Here is a 16,610-nt window from a genome sequence, read left to right on the forward strand (position 1 = left end):
AAGCTAGAATACAATTTAGATATATACAATGTTACAATGGAATTTAAATTAAATAGAAGTAATTACAGGCAGTATTAAAAAAAAATCAGTAGTGACAGGTTGACATGGTGTGATTATGGTTGGTAACGACAGATTAAGCAATAAATGAAAATAATACGGGAATGCAATCGGACCTCGAGCTGTAGTTACAATAATAATGTAATGTAACATAATATAATATGGCAAAGATTAGTGTCAGTAATGAAGAATACAAGGTAGGAGAATCTGCGCGGCTCAGAGTGTCACATTTCCAGCCAGAATATCAGACAGATACTTTATTGTACATGCCTTTATGTATTAACAATGATGCTCCACGTTCACACACACAGCCGCGTCCTTGTTGTGTTTTGGGGCCCACAGTCACATAACAGCAGAAGGGAGTGGCAACTCAGGAGTGGAATTTCACTTCCTGTATCTCTCTCAGGTGACTCACCTGGGTCATGTCGTCCACAGCTCCGCTTTTTGTCGACTTCAGAGGAAGAAATCTGTCGTGTGAAACTCAGAGTTGGAAAGGGGCTGATTCGTGTGGACGTTTTTGATTCATTTCTAGGGCAAAGCAGGAAGTCAGGAGCTGGTATCTTGATATTAAACTAAAGGTTGAATCGTGAGAAGAAAGGCGGTGTTTAGGGGCCTGAACACACCTTCAACAAGTTGACTTTTTTATATTATATTATATTGCATTTGACCTCATCGTCATTCCTGGTGGTTCTCTTTATTTCATTTGCGTTGAAATATAATCAGGACTTTTAAAATGTTTTCTCGATTTAAAGGACATTCTGGAGCGTCTGTGGTGCTCCTTTTATTGTTTTTAGGCTCCACTTCAGGCCAGATCGGAGAGGAATGCCTGGACCGGTTTAAACCAGGCCAAGATGATTTTATTCTCGATGCCGACGAGTCTGTGAAAGACGGGGCTACCTTTATTTCGTCGCCGAAACTGGGTCGATACAAAGACTGTGTGAGTGCATGCTGCAAGGACTCGCGGTGCAATGTCGCCTTCATGGAGAGAGGAGCAGACGAGGGCTTGGTCAACTCCTGCTTTCTCTTTGACTGTCTCTACAAAAAGAAATATGTGTGCCGCTTTGTCAGGAAGAAAGGATACATGAACTACATCCTGGATTCTGTTTATGAGAGTTATCTTCAAGTGGATGTTCCCCCAAGTAAGAACAAAACTCTCCTTACATATTTTATTACTTTTAGTTAATTTGCATGTTTGTTTTTTATCAAGAAGCTCCATTAAGGTATGCATCAAAACGTTTTGACTCCCTGCTGATGAGGGAGGGATAGTTTATTCATGAAAACACTGTGGTTAATAATACTGAATGATTGGATTTCCTGCATTCTTGTTTGGGGATAACCTCTTAAAGCAAAATGCTGCAAAAAGTGTATATAATCTTCCATGGGACCACTATGTGAACCGTAAGGCTATACACATCTTTGCTCAAAGACTAAGATGCATTTTAAGTAGCGTATTCTTGAATACATCTGTAGTTTGTGGTAAAACACAGTTTGTAATCAGAATATATGAGACCACAGATTTGGGGCACAAACCTTCAATCCAGCATGTTCACACATGCAGGACTATTATGACCTCCTGGTTCAGGTTTCTGCCTCCCTCCTCTGCTTCCTCAGGAGTCCCAGTAGCTGTCATTTTTTCAATACTTCATTTGACTATTTGATATACATTGATGCCCCCTTTTTTCCCCCCAAGATGATTTGGACCGTCCTCCTATTGCAAACGGAGGCCAGGATCGTGTGGTTCAGCCCCAGGATTCACTTACGCTGAATGGTATTAAGAGCAAAGATGACAATGGGATTGCATCCTACCTGTGGCAAATGCTCACTGTATATGAACATGCTGTTATTGAGGTGAGTACAGGGACAATAATTCAGAGCTCATATTACCCATGTTTTTCCTGGGTTCTTGGTTTTAGGGAATTCAGTTAAATGTCTCTTTTTTTGTCACTAAATTCAAAATCTACTCTGAAAATCCTCATTCGTAAATACTAACAAAACTATCACAATCTTTTCATGTCTTTTAGAAAACCAACTTTCAAGACCAGATTATCGTCTCCAATCTGACATCTGGGGTGTACAAATTCCAGCTGACCGTCACAGACACCATCGGCCAGTCAGACTCCGCAAAAGTCACTGTCCTGGTCCTGACACCCGAGCAGTCTGAGCGTAAGTTGGCAGCATCATTTGAACATTTCAATTCATTTGAACATACACACACACTGCATGGAAAACATTTCATCCTGTATGCCAAATCTTTAGTTTCAATCAATCTGAAATTGAATCTAATGTCTGAGTTATCAGTTGCTGTGTGTTGTAAGTTTCTCTTGAAACAGCACTTCAAATAGAGGAATTTGGCAGAAGAAATTGTGAAATATCAGGGGTAAACATGAGTCATATGTCCACTGTATGTGCTGACATTTCTTGTGACTTATTCAGTCACATGCTTTGTGTTTAATGTTCGAACAAAGGTAAAGGAGGATGGCGCCCTCCCTGTGTGTTGGTTGATGACATTTTCAAATAACATTGACCTCTTTTTTTTCCTGGTTTCAAGGAACTCACCCCTTTGTTTAGTATTTGCCACAAGCATGAGCTCTTCCATGTTAGTTGTGATTAAACCTGCCCAGGCGTGCTTGTCTGATTCCTGTGGACTGAATGACGAAACAGTGGTAAGATACAGAGATAAAAGCTTGTGTTATAAGAAGATTAGAGCCAATCTCTGTTAGTGTAAGGGTGAAACTCCTTAGAAATATGGAACTAGTTGTCTCTGTGTTGTGAAACAGCGGTTTGATCAATCCTTGCTGTCACGTTCAGTATCAGTCACTTGTATTAGAAACCACACAGAAAGCCGTGGTGAAGCTCCCTTGACATTAAACGTTTACGTCTGGAGTTTATCTGGAAAACGGAAGTGAGTAGTGCTTTTTTTTCCCTTCTACCATCCCACTCTCTCCTCCCCCGACTCAACAAAACCTGTCTGTCTGGTTTCAGTGTGAGTTGCACAAACAAGACGGAGAGTCACCACCATGATCCTCCTCTGTATTGATTAAAAGTCTTTGTTTTATTGGTTAATGTTGCTCCTTATGGTTGTATTTGTATTTAGAATGTGGACTGCAGGACAAAGATACTTTAAAGCCACTCTTTGGCTCAGTTACTTATTAACAGCTTGTGTCCTGAATAGTGTTAGGAATGTGTTTCAGTCGAAGGGGCATGGCAGTGACTCTACATGTCAATGCTGCCTCATTTCCACTACAACAGTGAATAGATAGAGTAACAGCTGAAAACCCTAAGAAAATAATTGTATCATGCACTGCAGGGCTAGAAATACCAGAAAATTGAATGCACCAGGGTATGTTTTGAGCAGCATCAGACCTCTGATAAAGAGCAAATGTAATAATAACCCTGGTCCATTACATTTTCCAGTGTTTAGATCCCTGCAGTGTGTGAGCCGTCTTTTCTCATAATTTTTTATGACACTCGTACTCCACTCAGCACCTGCTTTCTTTGGTTTGGATGTGTGTGTTTCTTGAGCTATGTAGAGTAACGTCAGAGCACATTTTTGAATCAGAACAAATGGTGCAAACATGAAAACTTGGCAACAAAGGTTTAGCTTATTGTCTCGTCTATATCTTCTTCTTTGTACTGTCTTAAAATGTCCTTGCTGTTAAAAAGCGCTGAAATGATGCTCCAAATTTGTATCATCAACAACAAGTAGACAGTTCAAAGAACCATATTTTATCTTTCTGTCTATAGAAGCACACTACCTCTTCTTTCTCAGATGCATATTTCTGAGCCAGACCGCTGTGTGTGTCATTATGTGTCTGTCTACTCACGAGACAGACACCAAAAGTAGGAAGAAACTGCAGAAGAAAGCTCTACCACTTCCGGTTTCAGATATCAGACAGAACAGTTAGTGGTTATTCAGATGGTTTATCTATTGAAAGCAACAAGTGTAACTATTGAAAAGTGTCTCCTGAAGTCATCTGGAGCACAATGCGTCTGTATTGTCCAACTGTTGGTGTATAATACAGACAGTGATGATAAACTGTAACTATTCAACGATACACTGAACCTTGTTTGTTGCTCTCCAAACCAAAACCAAGTTTGTGATATCATGGTGTCTGGAAAAACAATGAAACATTAACTCTCAGTGGGACTGTTAACCTGTGTGAGTAAATCAGGGAATGTCCCCCTTAAATGGCACTTTGATGTGCTTTTTGGACCTGATGCGGAAACTAAGCCTAGGCAAGGATTGTTAAAATGTGTTTAAATCTACTGTGAGAAACTTATTTGGTGTTTTCTTGGCAGCCTCTGTGGACAAAGAAGCTACTTCCTTGGCCAATCTTGTCCTGTACATACCCAAGTAGTTTTATTCTGAAGAAAGATCTCATCCTGCTTTCCCTTAAACAGTCAAATGTAGCACTTACTGATTGTCTTATTTACTTTTGTTGTTCACATAGAGCCATCAGTATTAATTTCAGCCTGTTTCTCAGGAGCTTTAAGTTGACCCTTTTACCTTCCACTGTGATAATATTACGAGTACTATTTATTTTAAATGTTATGGAAGGGAGGGAGTTATCACATATTTCAGGGAGTAAAAAAACCCAACAGATCTGTTATTAATTGATAATAATGTTTTTTCTTCCACCAGACCACTGTATGGCTCCGATGAAGATAGGGCCGTGTCGTGGTGCCTTTCCTCGCTGGCATTACAATGCTGCGTCAGAGAAGTGTGAGGAGTTCACGTTCGGGGGCTGCAGGGAGAATCTCAACAACTATCTGTCAAAGGATGAATGCACCAACGCCTGCTACGGCTCAGGTATCTTTGCCCATGAGTTATCTATAGTGTCATGTTTCATATCAGTACAATGCATAACCTATTTACTTATATGCACATATTTACACAGAAAAACAAATTATTAAACAATAGATATAACATTTAAGCACATAAAAGGTTCCTCAATGATGTCAGACTTTATATGTGTAGTTTTTTAGTTGGCTGTAGTATCTTTTTATGGTTACATAAAGTGTGTTGAAAAACCGGCTCTGTCTGACGGTGATAAAATCTCACTGACATCTCTGAAACTTTCTCATGGACACATTATCTCGTTTGTTCAATCTCAATCAACCCAATATTGAAAATTATGACTAATCTTTATTAATATAGGTAATACGCCAACTTTCCCTGTTAGCATACGTTTTACTTAGTAAATGTTTCATGTGTCTGCAAATGATGACATTTTAATAATGCTTTGTTGTTGTTGTTGTCGTTTTATTTAAGAAAGAAGTACTAAAACTGGTCGAGGATTGCCAGTTCACAAAGACCACGGTAGGTGAACTCTCATTTGTACTTTCTTGTATTGTGTTATGCTGTTGGTATTTCTCCTGATCACAATATCAAAGCACACATTTGTACAAGAGACAAACAACTTATAAATACCTTTCTATGCAAATAATGCATCTCAGCTGGGTTAAAGAAGCATTCTTGTTTTAAGAGTTTTACGAACTAATCAAGGATGGTTGCTGCCTCTGATGAGCATATAAGTCCGGAGAGTAATATGTGTATGTCTAATTTTGAAAGTTCTAATTATGTTTGTTCTATCTAATTTTGTTGGATGCATAAACTTTGTTGTCCTTCTCTTTTGAAAACAAATTACATGTACCCATTTAAACCTATTATTACAGATTATTTTGGCCACTGGAAGGCAGAGGATTCACCTTTCATTATGACAAGCATTTGGTGATAGACCAGTAGCACGGCATTAGTAGAATGTTTATGTTTGTGTTTATGGCCTCCTTGTAAAAGATGTAATTTCAATGCTCACCCATTTTCAGTTCTGCTTCTTGATCTAAACCCATGCTGTAGAGAATTTTCTGACTTGTTAGCTGGTGAATGCTCTAGTGTTTAGCAACCAGTGGCTAACTGTCTACTGTTTGGTATCACGTAGGTTGTGGACAGTGCATTTTGCTGAAAAATATGAGATGTGAAATTGAAAATAATATTCATCTTGTGGGTAAAATCACAAAAACTACCTGAAAGTAGCCATAAAGCTTTTTACAGCTAATAGAGCTTCTGGTTAAAGTAACAGTCCTTTGTTGGTTCCAGTAATAATAATCCTTATAATCATAATAATCATAATAATCATAGTAATAATTTAATTGTAGAGCACTTTTCAAAAACCAAGTTACAAAGTGCTTTACATGGGCAGCAATTCACAAAATCACAGAAGTCAAGATAAAACAATAAAACATTCTTTAAAAGACAAAAAATTCCCTAAAATAACTCTAAAGGAATACCATTATCTTTAAAATATATTTCTTAAATTGGTTAAAATAAAATAAAATTCAGATAAAATAAGGAAAGGCTCTTTGGTAAAAGAGGGTCCTGGGACCCCTGGGGGTCCGCAAACCATAGCGTGGGGATCAGTGAAATAATTTGAATAAATTTCTAATAAGTGTTATCTGTTTATCACTATGGTACAGGTCTGAAGTATTTACATTACATTAGGGTTAGGGTTAGGATTAGGGTTATGATTAGGGTTATGATTAGGGATAGGATTAGGGTTTGGATTAGGGTTAGGGTTAGGATTAGGGTTAGGGTTAGGATTAGGGTTAGGGTTAGGGTTATGATTAGGGATAGGATTAGGATTAGGGTTAGGATTAGGGTTATGGTTAGGGTTATGATTAGGGTTAGGGTTAGGATTAGGGTTAGGGTTAGGGTTAGGGTTAGGGTTAGGTTTAGGTTTATGATTAGGGTTAGGGTTAGGGTTAGGGTTAGGATTAGGGTTAGAGTTAGGATTAGGGTTAAGGTTAGGGTTAGGGTTATGGTTAGGGTTAGGTTTATGATTAGGGTTAGGATTAGGGTTAAGGTTAGGGTTAGGGTTAGAACCAGAACTAAATTTAAGCAAACAGAACCAGAACCAAACTCATGCAACCAGAACCAGAACCAAACTCAAGCAAACAGAACCAGAACCGAACCAGACCCGAACCAGAACCGTACCAGAACCAAACCAGAACCGAACCAGAACTGAACCAGAAACAAACCGAACTGGAACCATACCAGTACCGTACCAGAACCATACCAGTACCGAACCAGAACTGAACCAGAACCGTACCAGAACCATACCAGAATCGAACTCAAGCAAACAGAACCAGAACCAAACCCACACAAACCCAATCAGAACCGAACCAGACCAGAACCAGACCAGAACCAGACCCGAACAAGAACCGTGCCATAACCGAACCAGAACCGAACTCAAGCAAACAGAACCAGAACCAAACCCAAGAAAACCCAACCAGACCAGAACCGGAACCGGACCAGAACCGAACTCAAGCAAATAGAACCAGAACCAGACCCAAGCAAACCCAATCAGAACCGAACCAGACCAGAACCAGACCCGAACCAGAACCGAACCTGAACCGTGCCAGAACCGAACCAGAACCGAACTCAAGCAACAGAACCAGAACCAAACCCAAGAAAACCCAACCAGAACCGAACCAGACCAGAACCGAACCAGAACCGAACCAGAACCGAACCAGAACAGAACTGTACCATAACCGTACCAGAACCGAACCGAACCAGAACCGAACTCAAGCAAACAGATCCAGAACCAAACTCAGAACAATTATGGGGGGGCCATGGACAATTTTCTCACCTGTAAGGGGTCCCTGGCTCCAAAAAGTTTGAGAACTGCTGCTCTAGCTAGCAGGAGTGCAAACTCCCGATAGTGAAAACAAACGGAAAAAAGAGCGACACAGCTGCTCAGAAACTCCTCGTCGTAGACATCACTGATCATAATAGACATCGCCATGCAGGAAGACGGTTTACATTTTTTTAAATCTCTGAGAGATCTTCAAATACAGAGTGCCTCTTTACACCGGTGAGATTTTTTCAGAGTTTACGGTAACTCAAATAAAAAAACGTGACATTTGCTCTGTTTTATATCGACCACTTAGCAGGATAAATATCATGATTAAGCAGGTATATTTTGAGTCTGAGTTGAGTTGAGAAACATTTGTGGCCATTTTTGTCATTCAGAACTATTTAGGTCATTAAAGCACTGATCCTCTGATCATTATTATTATTTAATTATTTCAGTAAGGCAGCTTCCTGATTCCTTTGCTGGTTCTTTTGTTTTTTCTTAGCTCATTTTATATTTTTTGAGAAAATAGAAAGCTGAGATGTTGCCCATCATTGTTACCTGGTTGCACTAATAAAGTGAAGTGCTGTACATCTGTGGTTGCATTATTCTATTATCAATTTGCCATCATTTTTAAGCATGTAAGAGATGATTTCATTGATAGCCATAGACTACATGTCTTTCAATGTAGACTTCCACTGAGACTATTTAGGAACTAAATTAGGAACTAAATTTAGACTGTCATACCAGCTTGATCATCAATGAAAATTCCTGGAAAATGATCTCTGGAAAAGAGTGGAAAACCCTGTATATAGTTAGGGGAAAGTCGATGAAAGTCCATGAAGAGTGAGCCTGTTTTCACAGTAGAAACAGCTGCTTTAAGACAACACTTTAGATGACATGTAAGTAATCACTTCTTCTTTGTTTGTGTGCCACAGTCGAAGAGTGTGGATCCCCGTGCACCACAGAGAAGTTCACCTGTGATAATGGCTGCTGCTTGGATGCTGGTCTTGAGTGTGACTCAACCCCACAGTGCAGTGACGGTTCAGATGAGATGAAATGCGAGGACTGTAAGCAGCTACCATGCAAACCAGATCTCATTTTCATACTGGCTCATGTGATAATAAACCCAGCATTGGTATGACACTGATGAGATGTTTTCTTGAAAGCGGTACTAACATAACATATTTTCTTTGCGTCTATCAGTGAACAACAATTTTCGTATCCTGCTGCAGATTCCAGTGAATGAACAAAAAGGTGATTTAAAATTTCACCCGTTGTTTTTGTGTTGTGCTTTCTGATCCTTTGGCTTCAGTGATTTTTGTCGCCTTGAATTTGTCACTGATTAAACATACTTATGCCACCTCTCGTCCTCTATTACCTACTCATCTGTTAATCTTTGTGGTTCTCAGTGCGCTGTACAGAGGTTCCTGACACAGGAAACTGCAGAGACAGTCTCACCAAATGGTACTACAACCCCGTTCATATGGCCTGCTTCCGCTTCAACTACGGTGGCTGCCAAGGAAACGAGAACAGATTTGACTCTGAGAGCTCCTGTATGAAATTTTGCCGAGATGTATCAGGTGGGTGTTCTGAATGTTTAGTGAGCATTTCACTGATATATATACCCTGGGACTACCCAGACATCTCTCACACAGACCAGCTGTAACCTGTTCATTTTCTTGCTCATTATTTTTTTTTTTTGATGTAAGGGTTTTATTTGGCTTGCATTCTTGTTTTCAGCTATTTAGACTGTTAGCACTTTCTACTACCCTTTTCAATTTCATCAGATAGTTTTTTTTAATCAACCAATACCTGCACTAACTAAGGGAGAAACACGTGACAACTTCAACAGACAACTTTTAACAAAATGTTCTTTTCTTGGGATTTTATGCCTTTATTGACAGAGAAAGGACAGTGGATAGAGAATGAAAATTAGAAAGAGAGTGTGGGGAATGGCATGTGGCATAGGAGCAGGGAGGGAATCGCCTGCTTCCAGTACTATAGCCTTTGTACACAAGGCATGCAAATTTAATCAAACCTGTGCTCCACCATGCTAAATATTCATCCAAACTCTGAATCCTTACTCTCAAAGAAGTTTTGCCCTTTATTGATTTCAAAAACTGTCATTCAACTACTGCCACAATTTTAAATCTCTCTAAAGTAGAAAAAAAAGCTCTTATTGATTTTAATGTTTTAGTAGCAAAGGAGGCCAAATGGTCTCGGATCACCCCCGTACTTCCATCCCTTCACTGGCTCCCTGTTTTTAGTATCCAGTTAAAATGCATCAGGCATTTTGTCAAATATCTGTACATCATTTCAACAGCTTTGTGTTTGTATAGTTCATTGCTCAACAAAATCTCTCAATGACATATCTGTGAGTGTGACCATCTCAGCCCATTTTTTTTATATCTTTGCCTCGTCTATGTGAAGCACTTTGTGACTTTTGGTCTTTGAGACAATGTTATAAGATTCTGTGCCATCAGCTGAAAAGTTGATGTCAGCAAGGTGGTTACAGTTGTTTCTGCTGCTCCCAAGTGTCCAAAAAAGTTATTGTAGTTTCAGTTTTCCCTACAGAAAAGTGTATGACTTTTTTCATGTTTTATAAATGTCATGTGCAAATAAAAAATATATATCTTCTTCTTTTTTTTTTCCAGAAAAGGACGTGTTTGCAAGAAAGAATGAATTTGAAAGAATTATATCCCAAAGCCAGACAGGTATATTATCCTTCATCTTTTAAGTTTAGACTGAAAAAAACCCTCCACTTTTAAAATTACTCTTAAATGTTTAACTCATTTTTAAAACATGTGTTTTATTTGATTTGTCAGGTATTATAGCGATAGCCGCCCTCCTGGGTCTGGCAATCCTCATCCTCATTGGTGTCCTGGTGTACTGCTTCGTAAAGGGAAAGAAGAAATCTCCACAGCACCAACGTGTCGCCGTCAACAACGCCCCAGTCAGCTTCGAGGACAGAGAGCGTCTGGTCTACAACAGCACCACCAAGCCCATCTGACCCCCTCAGTGCTGACCTTTGACCCCCTTCCAGCTGCGTTGTACCACAGAACAAACTCAGATTGATGAGAGAGGAAACAATGTGTCAACTGGAGAGGATCTGTTTTTATGTTGTCCATATATGGATGTATTTTGTAAGGGTGATATACACACAGGGCAGAATGCCTTCAATAATGAAATGTGATGTTGTAAGATTTTACTTTTAGCTTGTTTTTATGCAGTGACCTATTCAAAAGGATGTTAGTTTGTACTCAGGTTAAAAGGGAAGTATTTTCAGTAGTGCAGAGGTAAATGACCACTGGATAACACACACTTTCTTCCCAGTGTATCAGGTTGAATTCATCATTTTTTTCCTGTTTTGCTGTATGTCAGATCCTAAACTATCATAAGCTCCAAATTAGTCTGTTACTTCAAAGTAAAAGTCTAGTTCCCATGCTTCCTTCTCACACTGAGCTCTGGAAAGTTTTGTTGATGTAAATGTCATAAGCTTGATCCCTTCAACTTCCTGAAATCCTGCCACATCAGCCTTTCCACTTTGTCACTTTGTTTCTTTTTTATTCGGTTTTACACCCATGTTACAGTGAATTACACACACATCCTCAATGTTGTACATAATCTCAAAATTGTGAGAAAGTAATATTTTTCATAAGAAGCTTATTTTGTTATGATTTTTCTGAAGTTTTTTTTTAGAACAAGCCTAGTGAATATATTCAATGATGCTTTTGGAAATAGAAAGCAGCCTTAATGTTGATCTTTCTATATTTTAAAATTTGTACATATGACTTGATATAGGTTTTCCTGTAACTCTGGCAATATTGAGATGTTTGTATGAAATAAAAAATATTAACTCAAAAGGGTGTTGTGTAGGATTTTTGCATCTTGTGAAAGATGTCTTCTAGTTAAAAAAATGAAATTAAGTTATGGACTACTGTACTGTTAACCCTGTCACACTTGGTCCAGAGCTGGGATGAGACTAAATTCTTCATAAAACATGTTAAATCTGTAGTCACATGGACAACATAGAAAATAGAGAACAAGCAAACTGTCTCACAGTTACATTGTAGATCAACAAAGAAGCAGATTCCTTTTTTTTAATGCTTTATTGTTTTTCTTTCCTTTTTACACTTGCACTTTTTACTCAAGTACAAGCAGTCGATGGGAACTACTATTTGTCTCATCACTATCATCGCTCTCTCTCTCATTCGCCTCTATCCCTCTTTCCAACCCCAACTCGGTCAAGGCAGATGGCTGTCTAACATGAGTCTGGTTCTGCTCGAGGTTTCTGTCTGTTAAAAGGAAGTTTTTTCTCGCCGCGGTATCTAGTTTAATACTGCGAGGTGCAATGCTCATGGTGGATTAAGATTAGAAAAGACTGAGTCTTACCCTGTCTGGATGTTGGGTCTTTGTTAATCATTTAACATACAGTATGACCTAGACCTGCTATGTTTGTAAAAGCGTCTTGAGATAACGTTTGTTGTGATTTGGCACTATAAAAATAAAGATAGATAGATAGATAGATAGATAGATAGATAGATAGATAGATAGAGAGATAGAGAGATAGATAGAAAGAGAGATAGATTGATTGATTGATTGATTGATTGATTGATTGATTGATTGATTGATTGAACTGCATACTTTATCATTTATCATTTTAGACAGTTTCACTTACATTTTTCAAAATATTTTTTTAGCCAATTCAAGACTCAACCTGCATCCAATAAACACCAAATCATGCAACACTATTTTCCCTGAAAATAAACGTACTCTCTACAGTCTGCTGCTGTGTCAGTAGTTTATAAAGTATATTGGCCTACAATGAAATGGGAGAGAAAGTGTGGAGTACACCCTCAAGTGACTAATGCACATCTGTAATGGGCTTCACTAGTTCATGGTGGCTATAAATAAACTGACCCTCCAGACTCTGAGAAGAAACCATCTTTCTCCTGCAGATGGAGGTGATACTGGTCATACATTTACAGTCAATTTGTTTCATAAAGTATTAATAATAAATTAAAGCTCCTGTGAGGAGTGATGAGCTGGTTATGAAACAGACTGAAATTATTATCGGGGCCTCTTTATGAGTTAAAAAAGCAAACAAGACCATCAGCAACAAGATTGTCTGTTTCTATAAAGCGTTTTTAATGCCTGAAACCGCTGTCGGGGGTAGTTGTAGGGTGAGACAATTTGCAGTGCGCTGAAGACACAGCAACTATTTATAATGACTGTTATATTTGACTGCTAAAAGAAAGAAGTACATATGTTCTAAGCCTAAACTTGCACAGGACAAGAGCAGCAAAGGGGGCAAAATCCACACAAATGGAAAGTTCCTCACAGGAGCTTGGAGTAACATTGTTATCCATATTTGGATTCATAACCTCCACGGGAAACATATAGGTACTGGCATCAAATCAGATTAGCAATCTGTTCCACACTTGCTTTATACCTTCAATAATTCCATTTTTATTACTAGTATTTAGTTGTTGTTGTTGTTGTTATTTTGCATCTTTATTAGTTTTATTACATATTCTCTGAATTTCTGCTGAGGCAACTCTTGAATATCTCAGGATCAATCAATAAGGGCTCATCTTATCTCAACATTCACGTTTCAAGCAAACATCAGCCCTTACAGAGATATTCTCCAGTATCACCACCAGGTGGCGACAATGGTTTATTAGACATGCAACACTGTGGCATTGCGCAGATACAAATGATTATTAAGGACAACAAATACTCTCTTTTTTTAACAGCTGTATGCTATTTAGAATAATTTGAATTACATTGTAACTTGCGTAATACACCTAATCTGAGCAATACATGTTGCCTGACAGAGCTCTCTTAGATGAATAGCAACATTTTTTGAATGTGTTCACTCTTTCATTGAATTGGTCCAGCATATTGCTTTCTTCATAGTTTGCATGGGAATCGTTAAAGAAACATAAGGAGCGGGACAGAGAGGGGTGGTGCAAAGCAAAAGCGCCTCTCTCTATTTAACCACCAAATTAGCACCCACTCAATTGATTCTCTAAAGCCATCCTTTGTGAGCCCCCAAATCTACTGACCTGGCCGTCATAAATGTTAGTTGACAGGGTTACCATTTGTTATGTCCTTTCACAAGCCTGTCATTGGTTTGCACACATAGCTAAGCCTGTGGAAAGACCATATTCATTTCATCAGGAAAAATGACTTTCTTTTCCTCATTTTAAATGATCTGACTCAAAAATGAAAAAGGCAATGATTAAAATAATCTGACTCTGAAGGACAGATGTTCAGATGCAGAAACGACTCATGTCTTGTCAAAAACAGGCGGTGCTCTGGTGCATTCATCGTCCCTTGGTAAATTAGAAACTCTCAACATCTAAGCCCTTACTACGGTGGCCCTGAAGGACAAAACACATTTACAAAAGATGAAACACTTTTACAAAGTTGGAGTCAAATTTACATATCAGAAAACATTTTCTTTTTAATTTTATAAAACAAAATTACATTTCCAAAACAAATTTTCATTAAAAAATAACAAAAACACTTCTACAAGCGGTGAGAAATGTTTACAAACAACGGAACACTTGTACCATTCCTGAAACAAATTTACATTCATTTTTAACGGAAAGGGAATGTACCAAACACCGGAAGTGATCCGATACCAAACGGAGTACCGGTATCAAACGATGCTCTGTTTGGTTTCTCTCCATCCAAACAAACTAAATGACCCCTCACTCCATCACTCCCAGACCATTTACAGTATTTGGTATGTTCCTTTTCTGTTAAAAATAGATGTAAATTTGTTTCAGAAATGGTAAAAGTGTTCCGGCGTTTGTAAAATTGTATCACTGCTTGTAAAAGTGTTTTTTGATTTTGTAAATTTGTTTTCTTAAATGTAAATTTGTTTTGGCCTTGGTAAAAGTGTTTGGATTTTGTAATTTTGTTTTCTTAAATGTAAATTTGTTTTCCAAAATCTAAATTTTTCTCCAACAACTTTGTTAAAGTGTTTCATCTTTTGTAAATTTGTGATTTGGTACTGTAAAAATAAAGATAGATAGATAGATAGATAGATAGATAGATAGATAGATAGATAGATAGATAGATAGATAGATAGATAGATAGATAGATAGATAGATAGATAGATAAATAGATAGATAGATAGATAGATAGATAGATAGATAGATTAAACTGCATACTTCAACTGCAAGTTTCACTTAAATTTTTGAAAATATTTTTTTTAGCTGATTCAATACTCAACCTGCATCCAATAAACACCAAATCATGCAACACTATTCTCCCTGAAAATAAACGTACTCTCTAGTCTGCTGCTGTGTCAGTAGTTTATAAAGTATATTGGCCTACACTGAATTAGGAGAGAAAGTGTGGAGTACACCCTCAAGTGACTAATGCACATCTGTAATGGGCTTCACTAGTTCATGGTGGCTATAAATAAACTGACCCTCCAGACTCTGAGAAGAAACCATCTTTCTCCTGCAGATGGAGGTGATACTGGTCATACATTTACAGTCAATTTGTTTTGTCCTTCAGGGCCACCGTACCTTACAGATACTTCGTTTTTTAACTATTTTTTTTTTGTTTATAAATATTTGAAAATCACTAAGGTAGGTAAAGCAATAAGATACGGAAATAAAATACCAAATGTGCCAGAACCTGAAGAGATTCTCTTCCTGTGTCAATTACTGATTCGTAGTCGCTATATTTCCGACGCGTCTTGAACGCAGCACCAGTCTTCAAAGATGCAGCACGCACGGTTCAGTTGTTGGACGCAGTGAGAGCTGATGACTTGGACGGGGATGTGTGTTTTTGAGAGGCTTTTTAACATGTGATAAGAAGAAACTAAGGGAGTACCTTTATTGTTTTCACCAAGGAACAACAGGAACAACAGTTTCGACCGAGGACAACAGTCGGTGGCACGAAAGAAGTTGGGGAAGTTGGTAAGTTACGTGAAGTGATTTGAAACTTTAACACGTTTTAGCTGAGTTGAGGTTAGCTTTGGTACACATTAAGTTAGTTTCACATCAGATGAGTTAGTTAGTTTGTGTTTTTAAGTTGGCATTGCTATTGCGTCTTTTGCATTGTGTGGACTATGAAAAAAACTCGACATTTTATTAGTTTTGTCACGCATGTCTTCAGCTGCTCTGAGACAACGGAGTCAGATTTAAAGCTGCTGTGAGGAACTTTTGATTAATATAAATTTTGGTGCCCCATTGTGGACAAAGTGATACCGCTTATCTCTTGTTCTGTACATGCAAAAGTAGTGTTTTCAACAAAAACCTCACCCTGTTGTCTTTTAACAGCCAGATTTATCACTCAATGTGATTATTTACCATGAAAACAGCCAAAGAGGATGTTTTTAAAGTCATATGTTGATCATGTGGTGTGACACCTACCCCCTCTGAGTGGTATAAGGCATTAAAAATGACAACAGAGAAGGTATTAGTGTTGTTGATTTTGATTTTGTTTGCTTTTGAAGGTCATAAAGAGGCATCAGTGTTGGTTTCAGTCTGTTTCTCAGCTGGTGGAAAAACTCCTCATAGTGCCTTTAAGTTGAAGAGCTCAAAATGTTTTTTATCAGTGATATAAACTTAAAAAGCCCTTCACAAAGGGAGACAGAGTTAAACACATGAATGTAAAATACTCATGATTTCCGCTCATGAGCTCGCACAGGAACCCGCTTTTGTAAGTCCTTGTGTAAAAACTTCAGTATATTCCTTTATAATAAATACGTCTTCCTGTTTTTGCTTTTGGATGTAAGGTGCATTTTAGCTTCTTTCTTATACCACAACCTCCAACCTATATCTCGCGCAGGGGACAGGAGTATCAGTCAGATAAGTAATGTTTGTCTTTGTAACAAAACCCTCTCTGCTGAGTGAACTTTGATCAGCTGCTGGAGTCTTTGTTTTTCCTGAT

General features: G+C 38.2%; 2 protein-coding genes across 4 annotated transcripts in view; both read left to right on the top strand.

The window, feature by feature from the left end:
* Positions 1-420: 420 nt before the first annotated feature.
* On the top strand, positions 421-10,976 carry spint1a (serine peptidase inhibitor, Kunitz type 1 a). Its single transcript, XM_034675593.1, has 10 exons — positions 421-1,196; positions 1,748-1,905; positions 2,079-2,220; positions 4,700-4,867; positions 5,330-5,377; positions 8,627-8,758; positions 8,895-8,945; positions 9,101-9,271; positions 10,346-10,405; positions 10,517-10,976. Exons 1-10 carry the CDS (start codon positions 791-793, stop codon positions 10,699-10,701), a joined length of 1,521 nt encoding a protein of 506 aa, XP_034531484.1. The 5' UTR covers positions 421-790; the 3' UTR covers positions 10,702-10,976.
* A 4,465-nt stretch (positions 10,977-15,441) lies between these two features.
* LOC117806028 (pleckstrin homology domain-containing family G member 3) overlaps positions 15,442-16,610 on the top strand; it is a 39,214-nt gene continuing 38,045 nt past the window's right edge. For 2 of the 3 annotated variants that reach the window (XM_034674687.1, XM_034674688.1), the window contains exon 1: positions 15,443-15,634. The gene's annotated coding sequence lies outside the window, so the exon portion shown is untranslated. Of the gene's footprint in view, positions 15,635-16,610 lie in introns of all 3 variants that reach the window. The other variant, XM_034674686.1, reaches the window with a different exon arrangement.

This window comes from Notolabrus celidotus, chromosome 22 (assembly GCF_009762535.1).
Source record: "Notolabrus celidotus isolate fNotCel1 chromosome 22, fNotCel1.pri, whole genome shotgun sequence".
NCBI lineage: Eukaryota > Metazoa > Chordata > Actinopteri > Labriformes > Labridae > Notolabrus > Notolabrus celidotus.